Source organism: Hemiscyllium ocellatum, unplaced genomic scaffold (assembly GCF_020745735.1).
Source record: "Hemiscyllium ocellatum isolate sHemOce1 unplaced genomic scaffold, sHemOce1.pat.X.cur. scaffold_2591_pat_ctg1, whole genome shotgun sequence".
In the NCBI taxonomy this organism is placed as follows: Eukaryota; Metazoa; Chordata; class Chondrichthyes; order Orectolobiformes; family Hemiscylliidae; genus Hemiscyllium; species Hemiscyllium ocellatum.
In genome coordinates, this window is record NW_026868141.1 from 52,622 (window position 1) to 70,864 (window position 18,243).

General features: G+C 55.1%; 1 protein-coding gene across 1 annotated transcript; it reads right to left on the reverse strand.

Moving 5' to 3' along the window:
• Positions 1-13,647: 13,647 nt before the first annotated feature.
• On the reverse strand, positions 13,648-18,031 carry LOC132812168 (nesprin-2-like; the record flags this gene model as incomplete). Its single annotated transcript, XM_060822898.1, has 3 exons — positions 13,648-13,858; positions 14,695-14,747; positions 17,951-18,031. Coding segments are annotated over 3 exons (345 nt in total), but the record flags the coding sequence as incomplete, so codon positions are not given.
• Positions 18,032-18,243: the final 212 nt, after the last annotated feature.

The following is an 18,243-nucleotide window of genomic DNA, read 5'->3' on the forward strand; positions in this document are numbered from 1 at the left end:
GGGACGGGGAGACAGTGCGGGTGCTGGGGTAATGGTGTCGGTGTGGGACGGGGAGACAGTGAGGGTGCTGGGGTAATGGTGTCGGTGTGGGACGGGGAGACAGTGCGGGTGCTGGGGTAATGGGTCGGTGTGGGACGGGGAGACAGTGCGGGTGCTGGGGTAATGGTGTCGGTGTGGGACGGGGAGACAGTGCGGGTGCTGGGGTAATGGTGTCGGTGTGGGACGGGGAGACAGTGCGGGTGCTGGGGTAATGGTGTCGGTGTGGGACGGGGAGACAGTGCGGGTGCTGGGGTAATGGTGTCGGTGTGGGACGGGGAGACAGTGCGGGTGCTGGGGTAATGGTGTCGGTGTGGGACGGGGAGACGGTGCGGGTGCTGGGGTAATGGTGTCGGTGTGGGACGGGGAGACAGTGAGGGTGCTGGGGTAATGGTGTCGGTGTGGGACGGGGAGACAGTGCGGGTGCTGGGTAATGGTGTCGGTGTGGGACGGGGAGACAGTGAGGGTGCTGGGTAATGGTGTCGGTGTGGGACGGGGAGACAGTGCGGGTGCTGGGGTAATGGTGTCGGTGTGGGACGGGGAGACAGTGAGGGTGCTGGGGTAATGGTGTCGGTGTGGGACGGGGAGACAGTGAGGGTGCTGGGGTAATGGTGTCGGTGTGGGACGGGGAGACAGTGAGGGTGCTGGGGTAATGGTGTCGGTGTGGGACGGGGAGACGGTGAGGGTGCTGGGGTAATGGTGTCGGTGTGGGACGGGGAGACAGTGAGGGTGCTGGGGTAATGGTGTCGGTGTGGGACGGGGAGACAGTGAGGGTGCTGGGGTAATGGTGTCGGTGTGGGACGGGGAGACAGTGAGGGTGCTGGGTAATGGTGTCGGTGTGGGACGGGGAGACAGTGAGGGTGCTGGGGTAATGGTGTCGGTGTGGGACGGGGAGACAGTGAGGGTGCTGGGGTAATGGTGTCGGTGTGGGACGGGGAGACAGTGAGGGTGCTGGGGTAATGGTGTCGGTGTGGGACGGGGAGACAGTGCGGGTGCTGGGGTAATGGTGTCGGTGTGGGACGGGGAGACAGTGCGGGTGCTGGGGTAATGGTGTCGGTGTGGGACGGGGAGACAGTGAGGGTGCTGGGGTAATGGTGTCGGTGTGGGACGGGGAGACAGTGAGGGTGCTGGGGTAATGGTGTCGGTGTGGGACGGAGAGACAGTGAGGGTGCTGGGGTAATGGTGTCGGTGTGGGACGGGGAGACAGTGCGGGTGCTGGGGTAATGGTGTCGGTGTGGGACGGGGAGACGGTGCGGGTGCTGGGGTAATGGTGTCGGTGTGGGACGGGGAGACAGTGAGGGTGCTGGGGTAATGGTGTCGGTGTGGGACGGGGAGACAGTGCGGGTGCTGGGGTAATGGTGTCGGTGTGGGACGGGGAGACAGTGCGGGTGCTGGGGTAATGGTGTCGGTGTGGGACGGGGAGACAGTGAGGGTGCTGGGGTAATGGTGTCGGTGTGGGACGGGGAGACAGTGCGGGTGCTGGGGTAATGGTGTCGGTGTGGGACGGGGAGACAGTGCGGGTGCTGGGGTAATGGTGTCGGTGTGGGACGGGGAGACAGTGAGGGTGCTGGGTAATGGTGTCGGTGTGGGACGGGGAGACAGTGCGGGTGCTGGGTAATGGTGTCGGTGTGGGACGGGGAGACAGTGAGGGTGCTGGGGTAATGGTGTCGGTGTGGGACGGGGAGACAGTGAGGGTGCTGGGGTAATGGTGTCGGTGTGGGACGGGGAGACAGTGCGGGTGCTGGGGTAATGGTGTCGGTGTGGGACGGGGAGACAGTGAGGGTGCTGGGGTAATGGTGTCGGTGTGGGACGGGGAGACAGTGAGGGTGCTGGGTAATGGTGTCGGTGTGGGACGGGGAGACAGTGCGGGTGCTGGGGTAATGGTGTCGGTGTGGGACGGGGAGACAGTGAGGGTGCAGGGGTAATGGTGTCGGTGTGGGACGGGGAGACAGTGAGGGTGCTGGGGTAATGGTGTCGGTGTGGGACGGGGAGACAGTGAGGGTGCTGGGTAATGGTGTCGGTGTGGGACTGGGAGACAGTGAGGGTGCTGGGTAATGGTGTCGGTGTGGGACTGGGAGACAGTGAGGGTGCTGGGGTAATGGTGTCGGTGTGGGACTGGGAGACAGTGCGGGTGCTGGGGTAATGGTGTCGGTGTGGGACGGGGAGACAGTGCGGGTGCTGGGAAATGGTGTCGGTGTGGGACTGGGAGACAGTGAGGGTGCTGGGGTAATGGTGTCGGTGTGGGACGGGGAGACAGTGCGGGTGCTGGGTAATGGTGTCGGTGTGGGACTGGGAGACAGTGAGGGTGCTGGGGTAATGGTGTCGGTGTGGGACGGGAAACGGTGCGGGTGCTGGGTAATGGTGTCGGTGTGGGACTGGGAGACGGTGCGGGTGCTGGGTAATGGTGTCGGTGTGGGACGGTGAGACAGTGAGGGTGCTGGGTAATGGTGTCGGTGTGGGACGGGGAGACAGTGCGGGTGCTGGGTAATGGTGTCGGTGTGGGACGGGGAGACAGTGAGGGTGCTGGGGTAATGGTGTCGGTGTGGGACGGGGAAACGGTGCGGGTGCTGGGTAATGGTGTCGGTGTGGGACTGGTAGACGGTGCGGGTGCTGGGGTAATGGTGTCGGTGTGGGACGGGAGACAGTGAGGGTGCTGGGTAATGGTGTCGGTGTGGGACGGGGAGACGGTGCGGGTGCTGGGGTAATGGTGTCGGTGTGGGACGGGGAGACAGTGCGGGTGCTGGGGTAATGGTGTCGGTGTGGGACGGGGAGACAGTGAGGGTGCTGGGGTAATGGTGTCGGTGTGGGACGGGGAGACAGTGAGGGTGCTGGGGTAATGGTGTCGGTGTGGGACGGGGAGACAGTGAGGGTGCTGGGGTAATGGTGTCGGTGTGGGACAGGGAGACAGTGAGGGTGCTGGGTAATGGTGTCGGTGTGGGACGGGGAGACAGTGCGGGTGCTGGGGTAATGGTGTCGGTGTGGGACGGGGAGACAGTGCGGGTGCTGGGGTAATGGTGTCGGTGTGGGACGGGAGACAGTGCGGGTGCTGGGGTAATGGTGTCGGTGTGGGACGGGGAGACAGTGCGGGTGCTGGGTAATGGTGTCGGTGTGGGACTGGGAGACAGTGAGGGTGCTGGGTAATGGTGTCGGTGTGGGACGGGGAGACGGTGCGGGTGCTGGGGTAATGGTGTCGGTGTGGGACGGGGAGACAGTGCGGGTGCTGGGGTAATGGTGTCGGTGTGGGACGGGGAGACAGTGAGGGTGCTGGGGTAATGGTGTCGGTGTGGGACGGGGAGACAGTGAGGGTGCTGGGGTAATGGTGTCGGTGTGGGACGGGGAGACAGTGAGGGTGCTGGGGTAATGGTGTCGGTGTGGGACGGGGAGACAGTGAGGGTGCTGGGGTAATGGTGTCGGTGTGGGACGGGGAGACAGTGCGGGTGCTGGGGTAATGGTGTCGGTGTGGGACGGGGAGACTGTGCGGGTGCTGGGGTAATGGTATCAGTGTGGGACGGGGAGACAGTGCGGGTGCTGGGGTAATGGTGTCGGTGTGGGACGGGGAGACAGTGCGGGTGCTGGGGTAATGGTGTCGGTGTGGGACGGGGAGACAGTGCGGGTGCTGGGTAATGGTGTCGGTGTGGGACGGGGAGACAGTGAGGGTGCTGGGTAATGGTGTCAGTGTGGGACGGGGAGACAGTGCGGGTGCTGGGGTAATGGTGTCCGTGTGGGACGGGGAGACAGTGAGGGTGCTGGGTAATGGTGTCGGTGTGGGACGGGGAGACAGTGCGGGTGCTGGGGTAATGGGGTCGGTGTGGGACGGGGAGACAGTGAGGGTGCTGGGTAATGGTGTGGGTGTGGGACAGAGAGACAGTGAGGGTGCTGGGGTAATGGTGTCGGTGTGGGACGGGGAGACAGTGCGGGTGCTGGGGTAATGGTGTCGGTGTGGGACGGGGAGACAGTGAGGGTGCTGGGTAATGGTGTCGGTGTGGGACGGGGAGACAGTGAGGGTGCTGGGGTAATGGGGTCGGTGTGGGACGGGGAGACAGTGAGGGTGCTGGGTAATGGTGTCGGTGTGGGACGGGGAGACAGTGAGGGTGCTGGGGTAATGGTGTCGGTGTGGGACGGGGAGACAGTGCGGGTGCTGGGGTAATGGTGTCGGTGTGGGACGGGGAGACAGTGCGGGTGCTGGGGTAATGGTGTCGGTGTGGGACGGGGAGACAGTGAGGGTGCTGGGGTAATGGTGTCGGTGTGGGACAGAGAGACAGTGAGGGTGCTGGGGTAATGGTGTGGGTGTGGGACAGAGAGACAGTGAGGGTGCTGGGGTAATGGTGTCGGTGTGGGACAGAGAGACAGTGCGGGTGCTGGGGTAATGGTGTCGGTGTGGGACGGGGAGACGGTGCGGGTGCTGGGGTAATGGTGTCGGTGTGGGACGGGGAGACGGTGCGGGTGCTGGGGTAATGGTGTCGGTGTGGGACGGGGAGACAGTGAGGGTGCTGGGGTAATGGTGTCGGTGTGGGACGGGGAGACAGTGCGGGTGCTGGGGTAATGGTGTCGGTATGGGCCGGGAGACAGTGAGGGTGCTGGGGTAATGGTGTCGGTGTGGGACAGAGAGACAGTGAGGGTGCTGGGGTAATGGTGTCGGTGTGGGACGGGGAGACAGTGCGGGTGCTGGGTAATGGTGTCGGTGTGGGACGGGGAGACAGTGCGGGTGCTGGGGTAATGGTGTCGGTGTGGGACGGGGAGACAGTGAGGGTGCTGGGTAATGGTGTCGGTGTGGGACGGGGAGACAGTGAGGGTGCTGGGTAATGGTGTCGGTGTGGGACGGGGAGACAGTGCGGGTGCTGGGTAATGGTGTCGGTGTGGGACGGGGAGACAGTGAGGGTGCTGGGGTAATGGTGTCGGTGTGGGACGGGGAGACAGTGAGGGTGCTGGGGTAATGGTGTCGGTGTGGGACGGGGAGACAGTGCGGGTGCTGGGGTAATGGTGTCGGTGTGGGACGGGGAGACAGTGCGGGTGCTGGGGTAATGGTGTCGGTGTGGGACGGGGAGACAGTGAGGGTGCAGGGGTGATGGTGTCGGTGTGGGACGGGGAGACAGTGAGGGTGCTGGGGTAATGGTGTCGGTGTGGGACGGGGAGACAGTGAGGGTGCTGGGTAATGGTGTCGGTGTGGGACGGGGAGACAGTGCGGGTGCTGGGGTAATGGTGTCGGTGTGGGACTGGGAGACAGTGAGGGTGCTGGGGTAATGGTGTCGGTGTGGGACTGGGAGACAGTGCGGGTGCTGGGTAATGGTGTCATTGTGGGACTGGGAGACAGTGAGGGTGCTGGGGAAATGGTGTCGGTGTGGGACTGGGAGACAGTGAGGGTGCTGGGGTAATGGTGTCGCTGTGGGACGGGGAGACGGTGCGGGTGCTGGGTAATGGTGTCGGTGTGGGACGGGAGACAGTGAGGGTGCTGGGGTAATGGTGTCGGTGTGGGACGGGGAAACGGTGCGGGTGCTGGGTAATGGTGTCGGTGTGGGACGGTGAGACAGTGAGGGTGCTGGGTAATGGTGTCGGTGTGGGACGGGGAGACAGTGCGGGTGCTGGGTAATGGTGTCGGTGTGGGACTGGGAGACAGTGAGGGTGCTGGGGTAATGGTGTCGCTGTGGGACGGGGAAACGGTGCGGGTGCTGGGTAATGGTGTCGGTGTGGGACTGGGAGACGGTGCGGGTGCTGGGTAATGGTGTCGGTGTGGGACGGTGAGACAGTGAGGGTGCTGGGTAATGGTGTCGGTGTGGGACGGGGAGACGGTGCGGGTGCTGGGGTAATGGTGTCGGTGTGGGACGGGGAGACAGTGCGGGTGCTGGGGTAATGGTGTCGGTGTGGGACGGGGAGACAGTGAGGGTGCTGGGGTAATGGTGTCAGTGTGGGACGGGGAGACAGTGCGGGTGCTGGGGTAATGGTGTCGGTGTGGGACGGGGAGACAGTGAGGGTGCTGGGTAATGGTGTCGGTGTGGGACGGGGAGACAGTGAGGGTGCTGGGGTAATGGTGTCGGTGTGGGACAGTGAGACAGTGCGGGTGCTGGGGTAATGGTGTCGGTGTGGGACGGGAGACAGTGAGGGTGCTGGGTAATGGTGTCGGTGTGGGACGGGGAGACAGTGAGGGTGCTGGGTAATGGTGTCGGTGTGGGACGGGGAGACAGTGCGGGTGCTGGGGTAATGGTGTCGGTGTGGGACGGGGAGACAGTGCGGGTGCTGGGTAATGGTGTCAGTGTGGGACGGGGAGACAGTGCGGGTGCTGGGGTAATGGTGTCGGTGTGGGACGGGGAGACAGTGCGGGTGCTGGGGTAATGGTGTCGGTGTGGGACGGGGAGACAGTGCGGGTGCTGGGTAATGGTGTCGGTGTGGGACGGGAGACAGTGCGGGTGCTGGGGTAATGGTATCCGTGTGGGACGGGGAGACAGTGAGGGTGCTGGGGTAATGGGGTCGGTGTGGGACGGGGAGACAGTGAGGGTGCTGGGTAATGGTGTGGTGTGGGACAGAGAGACAGTGAGGGTGCTGGGGTAATGGTGTCGGTGTGCCGGGGAGACAGTGCGGGTGCTGGGGTAATGGTGTCGGTGTGGGACGGGGAGACAGTGCGGGTGCTGGGGTAATGGGGTCGGTGTGGGACGGGGAGACAGTGCGGGTGCTGGGGTAATGGTGTCGGTGTGGGACGGGGAGACAGTGAGGGTGCTGGGGTAATGGTGTCGGTGTGGGACGGGGAGACGGTGCGGGTGCTGGGGTAATGGTGTCAGTGTGGGACGGGGAGACAGTGAGGGTGCTGGGTAATGGTGTCGGTGTGGGACGGGGAGACAGTGAGGGTGCTGGGTAATGGTGTCGGTGTGGGACGGGGAGACAGTGCGGGTGCTGGGGTAATGGTGTCGGTGTGGGACGGGGAGACAGTGAGGGTGCTGGGGTAATGGTGTCGGTGTGGGACGGGGAGACAGTGAGGGTGCTGGGGTAATGGTGTCGGTGTGGGACGGGGAGACAGTGAGGGTGCTGGGGTAATGGTGTCGGTGTGGGACGGGGAGACAGTGAGGGTGCTGGGTAATGGTGTCGGTGTGGGACAGAGAGACAGTGAGGGTGCTGGGGTAATGGTGTCGGTGTGGGACGGGGAGACGGTGAGGGTGCTGGGGTAATGGTGTCGGTGTGGGACGGGGAGACAGTGCGGGTGCTGGCGTAATGGTGTCGGTGTGGGACGGGGAGACAGTGCGGGTGCTGGGGTAATGGTGTCGGTGTGGGACGGGGAGACAGTGAGGGTGCTGGGGTAATGGTGTCGGTGTGGGACGGGGAGACAGTGAGTGTGCTGGGTAATGGTGTCGGTGTGGGACGGGTGACAGTGCGGGTGCTGGGGTAATGGTGTCGGTGTGGGACTGGGGAGACAGTGCGGGTGCTGGGTAATGGTGTCGGTGTGGGACAGGAGACAGTGCGGGTGCTGGGGTAATGGTGTCGGTGTGGGACTGGGAGACAGTGCGGGTGCTGGGGTAATGGTGTCGGTGTGGGACGGGGAGACGGTGCGGGTGCTGGGGTGATGGTGTCGGTGTGGGACGGGGAGACGGTGCGGGTGCTGGGTAATGGTGTCGGTGTGGGACGGGGAGACAGTGCGGGTGCTGGGGTAATGGTGTCGGTGTGGGACTGGGAGACAGTGCGGGTGCTGGGGTAATGGTGTCGGTGTGGGACGGGGAGACAGTGCGGGTGCTGGGGTAATGGTGTCGGTGTGGGACGGGGAGACAGTGCGGGTGCTGGGGTAATGGTGTCGGTGTGGGACGGGGAGACAGTGCGGGTGCTGGGTAATGGTGTGGGTGTGGGACGGGAGACAGTGAGGGTGCTGGGGTAATGGTGTCGGTGTGGGACGGGGAGACTGTGAGGGTGCTGGGGTAATGGTGTCGGTGTGGGACGGGGAGACAGTGCGGGTGCTGGGGTAATGGTGTCGGTGTGGGACGGGGAGACAGTGCGGGTGCTGCGGTAATGGTGTCGGTGTGGGACGGGGAGACAGTGCGGGTGCTGGGGTAATGGTGTCGGTGTGGGACGGGGAGACAGTGCGGGTGCTGGGGTAATGGCGTCGGTGTGGGACGGTGAGACGGTGCGGGTGCTGGGTAATGGTGTCGGTGTGGGACAGGGAGACAGTGCGGGTGCTGGGGCGATGGTGTCGGTGTGGGACGGGGAGACAGTGAGGGTGCTGGGTAATGGTGTCGGTGTGGGACGGGGAGACAGTGAGGGTGCTGGTGTAATGGTGTCGGTGTGGGACGGGGAGACAGTGCGGGTGCTGGGTAATGGTGTCGGTGTGGGACGGGGAGACAGTGAGGGTGCTGGGGTAATGGTGTCGGTGTGGGACGGGGAGACAGTGAGGGTGCTGGGGTAATGGTGTCGGTGTGGGACGGGGAGACAGTGAGGGTGCTGGGTAATGGTGTCAGTGTGGGACGGGGAGACAGTGAGGGTGCTGGGTAATGGTGTCGGTGTGGGACGGGGAGACGGTGACTTAATTCCAACCCAATGACGAATTTTCTATGTTATTAATGGAACGTGGATCATGGGCAAAATGTAGAAGGAACAATCTCACTGTGTTAACCTCAGCTCTGTCCACACCTTAAATTCATTAACTGCATCTAGAGTGGAAGGTGGTGCACGAAAGAGATCTAAAAACTGCTGTGTCGATTCAGGAGGCGAGTGTTGGGTTTTTCGGTGTTTGCTGTCTACGTGTCTCTCTCCTCATGCCTACACCCCTCATCCTTCATGCTCTGTCTGTTTCCTGTCTCGCCTGGTATCTGCTTTCCATCTCCGTCTACAAACCTGGATCCTGTTAGACCCATCAGCAAAATTTATGCTGAAATTATATTACAGCAAAGAATGCTACAATAAATTAGTTCATTTAAAAAACGCAGCTGATCTGGCCAAGGCTGGGAGAGAGATGGCAGAATCATTACAATCAGCGCTCAGTGTTTTTGCAGCATGAAGCCATCATTCAGGGACATGCACTGTCCTGACTCGTACAGTCTCAGACCAGACTGAAGACAAGGCTCTGGCACCAGGGCTTGCTGCTCTCCTGTCTATTTTATCCTCGAAGTTTAACATCAGCCATTCGAAAGGAACTGTGGGAGGGGAGAGCTGCTCCAACAATTCAAAATCTCTCCACTTTAATTTGCTGTCATAAAAGTCCATTCTCCAGTCAAACAGAATATTTCATTATTTATTAAATTCATAAGTGATTATATGTTGAGAGGCACTTTAAGAGGCCTGGGAAGCAATGCCATAAATTAACCGAGAGGGACATTACTGAACTGTAAAACTCCAGCTCTGCCTCCAAGAGAAACTGTTGTCCTTTTGTGTTTCCTTTTTCTCTCCAGCGAAAAAAACAGAGACTCATTAGAATACAGGGTCTCTTTCTACTCCTGAAGGTCGTAGAGTCATAGAGATGTACAGCATGGAAACAGACCCTTCGATCCAACCTGTCCATGCCAATCAGATATCCTAAATTAATCTAGTCCCACCTGCCAGCACCCGGCCCATATCCCTCCAAACCCTTCCTATTCACATACCCATCCAAATGCCTCTTAAATGTTGTAATTGTACCAGCCTCACACCACATCCTCTGGCAGCTCATTCCATACACGTACCACCCTCTGCGTGAAAAAGTTGCCCCTTAGGTCCCTTTTAAAATTTTCCCCCTCTCACCCTAAACCTATGCCCTCTAGTTCTGGACTCCCCAACCCCAGGGAAAAGACTTTGCCTATTTATTCTATCCATGTCCTCCATGATTTTATAAACGTCTATAAGGTCACCCCTCAGCCTCTGACGCTCCAGGGAAAACAGCCCCAGCCTGTTCAGCCTCTCCCTGTAGCTCAGATCCTCCAACCCTGGCAACATCCTTGTAAATCTTTTCTGAACCCTTTCAAGTTTCACAACATTTGTGGGCGGCACGGTGGCACAGTGGTTAGCACTGCTGCCTCACAGCGCCTGTAGACCCGGGTTCAATTCCCGACTCAGGCGACTGACTGTGTGGAGTTTGCATGTTCTCCCCGTGTCTGCGTGGGTTTCCTCCGGGTGCTCCGGTTTCCTCCCACAGTCACAAAAATGTGCCGGTCAGGTGAATTGGCCATGCTAAAATTGCCCGTAGTGTTAGGTAAGGGGTAAATGTAGGGGTATGGGTGGGTTGCGCTTCGGCGGGTCGGTGGTGGACTTGTGGGCCGAAGGGCCTGTTTCCACACTGTAAGTCTAATCTAATCTAAAAAGTCTAATCTTTCTAATAGGAAGGAGACCAGAATTACACGCAATATTCCAACAGTGGCCTAACCAATGTCCTGTACAGCCGCAACATGACCTCCAAACTCCCATACTCAATACTCTGACCAATAAAGGAAAGCATACCAAATCCTTCTTCACTATCCTATCTACCTGCGACTCCACTTTCAAGGAACTATGAACCTGCACTCCAAGGTCTCTTTGTTCAGCAACACTCCCTAGGACCTTACCATTAAGTGTATAAGTCCTGCTAAGATTTGCTTTCCCAAAATGCAGCACCTCGCATTTATCTGAATTAAACTCCATGTGCCACTTCTCAGCCCATTGGCCCATCTGGTCCAGATCCTGTTGTAATCTGAGGTAACCCTCTTCGCTGTCCACTACACCTCCAATTTTGGTGTCATCTGCAAACTTACTAACTGAACCTCTTCTGCTCACATCCAAATCACTGATATAAATTATTCATGATGTCGATGATCTGACAGGGTTTAACTTTGAGTGAATGCAGCACGCATCACTGACCGGGTCAACATCACAGGAGTTTGACCAAGAGAGAGCCTGAAGGAGACAGCGCTGGGGTATTCACAGTCTCTGCACTATCCGAGCAAGCTGTGAGAGCTGCAAAATTGCTTCACATTGTTTATTCAACAATAATGTTTGAGTTAGATCAGAAAGATGGCTATCCTCATCCACCCTAATGACTACAGGTAGAGAAAACAAACACACACTGGTTTGGAGATGCCGGTGTTGGACTGGGGTGTACAAAGTTAAAAATCACACAACACCAGGTTATAGTCCAACAGGTTTAATTGGAAGCACACTAGCTTTCGGAGCGTCACTAGTGTGCTTCCAATTAAACCTGTTGGACTATAACCTGGTGTTGTGTGATTTTTAACTTTATTCTCACTGGGATAGTCTCCAGTATTCGCTCACCTCCAACAGCGAAAGTAGCCTTTTCCTGTGGGGTGCCGAGACAGTGTCATAAGGCAGGCACTAAGAACAATCAGTCCTGATGGGCTGAACGATCTCTCCAGCTTCCAGCTTTGGTGGTTCAGGGTTACAGAGGGGCAGGAGGCAGCAGAGACCTGAGAGCTCCTGAGGAACCGTCACCATGACACATCCTGCTCTGGCAGCACTCAGACACAGATTTCACAAGCAGATACTCCTCACTCCCACAATGCCCGTTAACCGCTCGTCAGGTGAACCCCAAACACAACAAAGGTCAATCCTTCAAATTAGATAGTCTTCTGGCATGGTTTATAATAGAGATTTAAACCAAAATCAAGGCTATGCTTTCCAGTGCAGTTCCGCACTGTCGGAGGGTCAGTGCTGAGGGAGCGCCGCACTGTCCGAGGGTCAGTGCTGAGGGAGTGCCGCACTGTCGGAGGGTCAGTGCTGAGGGAGTGTTACACTGTCGGAGGGTCAGTGCTGAGGGAGTGTTACACTGTCGGAGGGTCAGTGCTGAGGGAGCACCGCACTGTCAGAGGGTCAGTGCTGAGGGAGTGCCGCACTGTCGGAGGGTCAGTGCTGAGGGAGTGCCGCACTGTCGGAGGGTCAGTGCTGAGGGAGCGCCGCACTGTCAGAGGGTCAGTGCTGAGGAGTGTTATACTGTCGAGGGTCAGTACTGAGGGAGTGTTACACTGTCGGAGGGTCAGTGCTGAGGGAGTGTTATACTGTCGGAGGGTCAGTACTGAGAGCGCCGCACTGTCAGAGGGTCAGTGCTGAGGGAGTGCCGCACTGTCGGCGGGTCAGTGCTGAGGGAGTGTCACACTGTCGGAGGGTCAGTACTGAGGGAGCACCGCACTGTCGGAGGGTCAGTGCTGAAGGAGTGTACACTGTCGGAGGGTCAGTGCTGAGAGGAGTGTTATACTGTCGGAGGGTCAGTACTGAGGGAGTGTTACACTGTCGGAGGGTCAGTACTGAGGGAGCACCGCACTGTCAGAGGGTCAGTGCTGAGGGAGTGCCGCACTGTCGGAGGGTCAGTGCTGAGGGAGTGTTACACTGTCGGAGGGTCAGTGCTGAGGGAGTGCCGCACTGTCAGAGGTCAGTACTGAGGGAGCACCGCGCTGTCAGAGGGTCAGTGCTGAGGGGTGCCGCACTGTCGGAGGGTCAGTGCTGAGGGAGCACCGCACTGTCAGACGGTCAGTGCTGAGGGAGTGCCGCACCGTCGGAGGGTCAGTGCTGGGGGAGCACCGCACTGTCGGAGGGTCAGTGCTGATGGAGTGCCACACTGTCAGAGGGTCAGTACTGAGGGAGCGCTGCACTGTCGGAGGGTTAGTGCTGAGGGGTGCTGCACTGTCGGAGGTTAGTGCTGAGGGGGTGCTGCACTGTTGTAGGTATCACTAAAGTGAGCTCTCATCTTCCACCAACCAGATTGATTAAAAAAAAAGTATGATGCGTGTTGAAATAAAGTAGGGGGAATTACCAGTTCGTGTCTGATTGAACAGATATCCCATAACCAACAGCAGTAAAACAGATCACCTCGTCATTATCACATCACTGTTTGAGTGAGCTTTCTGGCTATGAATTACAACTGCAGGTATAACTCACCAGATAGCGTTCCTGTACTGTTGAGGTACAAATAAAATCAAAGATTTACTTTCTTATCAATGACTCAATTGAGAATGGAGTCCTGAATTTATTTCCACTGAATACAAACAGTTGTTGCTGTTTGATGCAGGAACGGATTGTATTGATGTGCTTAATCACATGATCAGAAATTAATCCGATGAACACACAGCTCAAACATTCCAGGAATAGACTTCATTTCACAGCACCCCTCTCTCCAACTAAAATCACAGTTTACTGTACAATATAGAAATAGTTCTTACTCTGAATAATATAATCCAGATTGCAAAGTTCCCTGATGCTGTTCTACAGTATTCATAATTAACAAACATTCAAGAAAGGTTAAATTATACATCATGCAGTAGGGACATAGGATTGTGGATCCCACGTTACATTACAAATATATTTACATCATTCAGTTCCAAAAATATGCACTCGCCAAATTCAAACCGGCCTGTGTTGGCTGGATATTAACATCATGAATTAACCAGATCTCTCAATCCCAGCTTCATATCAGAGGGAGCTCCAGCCCAGGGGGGAGTGGGATAGAGGATGGGGTGGGTTCAAAAAGGAAGGAGATAGAATGAGTGAGAGTTAGTTTAGAGAAGGAGGGGGATACTATAGAGAGGGAGTGCGGCTGTAGGTGAGAGACAGAGAGACAGAGAAGGGAGACCTGAGGCAGATGGGACACAGAGAGTGAATGGTGAAGGGGGTGGGTGGTAGTGGGGGTGGTCAGGGTGTTGAGGGGGGGGGGGGGGAAGCCCATGGAGGGTCATGTAGGTGGTGGGCCATGGTGTATCGCAGCATTGGATACAGGGAGCGGGCAAAGTTGTTTGCCAAGGCACAGTTATAGTCCTCCTGGGTGAAAGGAACGAGGCAGGCCAGGAGTAACAGCAGGAGGATGAGAAGCTGGAGGGGAATCGCAGCCCGGAAAACCCTGGACAGGAAGGATCGAGCCTTCGAGATTCCAAACACCCGTGCCCCAAGCTCTCCATCCACCCTGAGGAGGCAAACACAAAAAAGCACACGTTAGTTCACAAAATCCTCTCTCTACCTTCCAGAATGTTCTGTTCTGACCCAGAAACTGTCCTCAGAAAACATTTTTGCAGTCTGTCCACATTAATTATCCTACAGTCTAACAGGCCACTGTGCAAAAACACTATCAAAATAAATCTCAGGATGACCCAGGACAGAGATCATCAATCATCCCCTCCCTCCCCCACCCCCTCTCAGTAACAGCAGTGTGTACCATCTACAAGATGCACTGCAGAAACTCACTGAAGATCCTCAGGCAGCACCTTCCAAACCCACGGCCGCTTCCATCCAGAAGGACAAGGGCAGCAGATACATGGGAACACCACCCCCTGCAAATTCCCTCCAAGCTACTCACCATCCTGTCTTGGAAATATATCACTGTTCCTTCACGGTCACTGGGTCAGAATCCTGGAATTCCCTCCCTAAGGGCATTGTGGGTCTACCACAGCACAGGGACTGCAGCGGGTCAAGAAGGCATCTCACCCCCACCTTCTCAAGGGGCAACTAGGGACGGGCAGTAAATGCCATGCCCAGCCACTGATTGATGCCCTTCAATTCTCAGCACACAGACAGCTCAGTGCCCAGTCCCCAGATTGTGCATTGGATCAGTTGATGAGACGTGAGAACGTTGACTGAACTTGTACGTTAAGACGATGACTCTGCCCCTGTATTTCCCTCCCTCAGCCTCTGCTCTTTAGTGCAGTCCAGTTGTGATCTGTTGAGTGCTTCCTTGTGGTCCCTGAACCCTGTCCCACCATACCAGGCCCCACCATGACCCCCACCCCAGGCCAATACATTTACCTCTTTGACGATGAGGGAACAGCCGCTCTATCCATTCGGATCTCTCTCCGACCCTGTGACAAACCAAACAAAAACGTTGGTAACTCACAACAGAATTGCCGGTGAAAGGGACAAACACTACCCTGGCCACTGTGCAGGATGCTGACTGGGCCCAGACATGGTCTGACTATAGCTGATGCTGGGTAAAGCCAACCTGACACAACCAACCAAAGAAAGAACATGGCTCTTGCCGTCAAGTGAGGAGTGCTCTGGCTGGAGCGCGTTAATAAAACGTATTCATCCCAGCATTCCCCCCAACATTGTTTTAGTGGCTGTGCCAATCAGATGGAGAACAAACAGGCAACAAGACATTAACCCTTCTAAAGCTCAGAATTATAATGTAAAGGATTGAGAATGTAACCTCCCAACAACCAGTGTATGAAGATGAACACAACGCAGAGCCACTTGACCCTTTATTGTAATATCTTAATTAAAGAGACCTGTATTCGTAATGAACTGTAATTGCGCTGAATAGATCATAATTATGAATACTTTAGTTTTGCTGTGATGGTTGTCTATAACTATCACGAGTTATAGCAATTTGATAAATGTGTAACATTGAAAGCTGGTGGAGACAGTGGCAATGAACTAACGACAAAAGTAAACACCTGTAAAATTCAATATTTTTGTCCAACAGCAGGAGGTCGATTTTGTATGCGTAACATTTTAAGGTTAGAAACTGATTGCACAGACACGGGTCAGAAATCCGGGTCAATGTTTCTGAACCAAAGGGGGATAAAGGAGCCAGGGTATGGGTATAGACATTTCATCAAGGGGGGTGTGGGGGGTGCAACAAATACAAGGGAGGAAAAGATAGACACACTCTGTACATCACAAACGGTGGGCCCCTGGGAAGCACAGAGGATCAGTGCACGTACACCAGCCCCTAAAGGTGGGCAGGACAGGTAGTTATGGAGGAATATTGGGTACTTGCCTTTATTACCCAAGGTATAGAGTTTTAGAGCAGGAAGATTTAAAAACCAAGTTATCTAAACTGTGAAAATTCAAAGCTCTGAGATTCAGAGGGATGTGAGTGTTCTGGTGCATGTAATTGAGAAAGCTAATGGTCATGTTCTTACTAATTACAGAGAAAAATTAAGCATCAAAGTAAGAAGCTATTCTTCAGTTATACAGCGCAATAATGAGATCGCATTCACAACACTGTGCATAGAATTGGTCTCCTTTACAATCTTATTGAATGGTACAGCAGGCTTGAAGGGCAGAGTGGCCTCCACTTGTTCTTTGTTAGTATGTTCATAAAATGCTGCAGGTATTGATTCAGTTGCTCCCATCTTCATTTCTGCTGAGGTGATGAACACTGTTTTTCAGATCACAAGGAGCTGACGTGTGGGCCAGGGCTCGGTACATTCGAGAATCTCACCCAGGGCCAGCTCAGTGAGATGTGAAACACTCCACTACAACAAACATAATCTGCTGTGGGCTGCTACTGAACACACTCTCCCTCTCTCTTCAATGTTCTGTGAATGTATCTAAACTTCATTTTTAAGGAAGGATGTAATTACGAGGAGAAAGTTTATTAAACTCGTCCCTCGAATGGATGAGTTGTTTGTGGGAAAAGCTGCAACCAACTAGGTGGAGTTCAGAAAACTAAAAGGTGACTCAAAGATATGTCTTCGAGAAACTGGAGAGGTGCAGAGAATGTGTATATGTGCATAAGTCATTAAAATAGGAGGACGGTACAGGGGGCTGTTAATAAAGCTTACAGTATTCTGGGATTCATTGATCAGGCACAGAGTACAACAGAAAGGAGATTATGCTGAACTTGTCCTGGAAACTAGTTAGACCTCTGGCCCAGGTACCACATCCAGGGAAATATCAGAACATGTGGGAGAGAGTGGAGAGAGAATGATCCTCGGGCTGAGACCCTTCAGCTGGGAGGGTAGGTTGAAGAAGATGGAGAGGAGGAGCCTGAGGGAAGTGTTGATCTGAGAGCTGCCTGTATGTAAGGTAAGCAGGTTCAAAAGGAAATTCCGCTTTAATAATCTGCATATTCAACACTCATTAAGGCACAAACTGGGGAGGGAGTAGGACATTCAGCCCTTCATCCAGACCATGGTTAATCTGATTATGATGCAGAGGTGTCAGTGTGGGACTGGGGTGGCCAAAGTTAAAAATCACACAACATCAGGTTATAGTCCAACAAGTTTATTTGAAACACTAGCGTTGCAGCGCTGCTCCTTCAACAGGTAGCTACCTGATGTAGCTGTACTTTCAATAAACCTGTTGAGCTATAACCTGGTGTTGTGTGATTTTTAACTGAATCTGATTATGACCTTTTCGCCACAATCTCTGATATTCACACACTCTTTTGACTTAAAACAATCAATGACCTGGCCTTAACACACTCTGGGCAAGAGTTCCACAGACTCAGGACCCTCCAGTCAAAGAGAAAAAAAATTATCTTCACCTCCGTGTGAAATGAGAGAGCCTTTAATCTTAACAGTGTCACCTGGTTTAGGCACATTCACAGAACTTTGTAAAACAGAGAGTCTCTTTATAATGGCTCCATCTGATCTGAAAAACTGTGTTCATTGTCTCAGCAGAAGTCAAAGGGGAGCATCCTGAATCGATAACAATGCCGTTTATAAACAAGGAACAAGAGGAGGCCACTCAGCCCTTTGAGACTGCTCCAGCATTCAATGAGATCATGGCTGTACTGATTTTAACTTCAACTCCATGTTCCTGCATCTCCCAATAATTTTCCACCTCCCCCACCCCTTGGTAATCAATGTCTGTCTCCCCCTGCCTAAAAAATATTTAATGATCCTGCATTCACTGCCTTTTGAGTAAGAAAATTCCTAAGACTCTTAATCCTCAAAACAAAATCCTAGAAGGTCCTCCCTAAAGCATTGTGGGTCTACCTACAGCACATGGACAGCAGCAGATCTAGAAGGCAGCTCACCCCCACCTTCTCAGGGCAACTAGGGATAGACAATAAATGTTAGACCAGCAGTGACACCCACATCCCAAAAGTGAATGAAAATATCTATTTTCACCCGACTCATACAAATGAGAAGGCGATTACATGGCCTATATTAATGCTCCAGTTCACTGAGCACACGGTGGACAGAGCTGGTGATCGGGACACTAAGTCGAGAGAGTGGTGCTGGAAAAGCACAGTGGGACAGGCAGCATTCGAGCAGCAGGAGAGTCAATGCTTCTGGCATTAGCCCTTTATCAGGACACTAACACCTACCACTTGGTGCCGTAGGGGAGTGCTGCTCATTGGAGCAGAGGAGAAATCCAACTCTTCAGCAGAGATCAGAGAGCCCTCATCCTGGGAATAGAAAGTGAAAAGAAAAGGAGAGTCAATTCACGGAACTCCACATTATCTTGGTCTAGCAACTACGGCAACACTCGACATACAGGTCTTTATTTTGTTAATATTCTGCCACAATAAGAGAATATCACACATTAGGAACATGTGACACACACACACACACACACACACAGACACACAACTCACAGACACACACACGCACAGACACA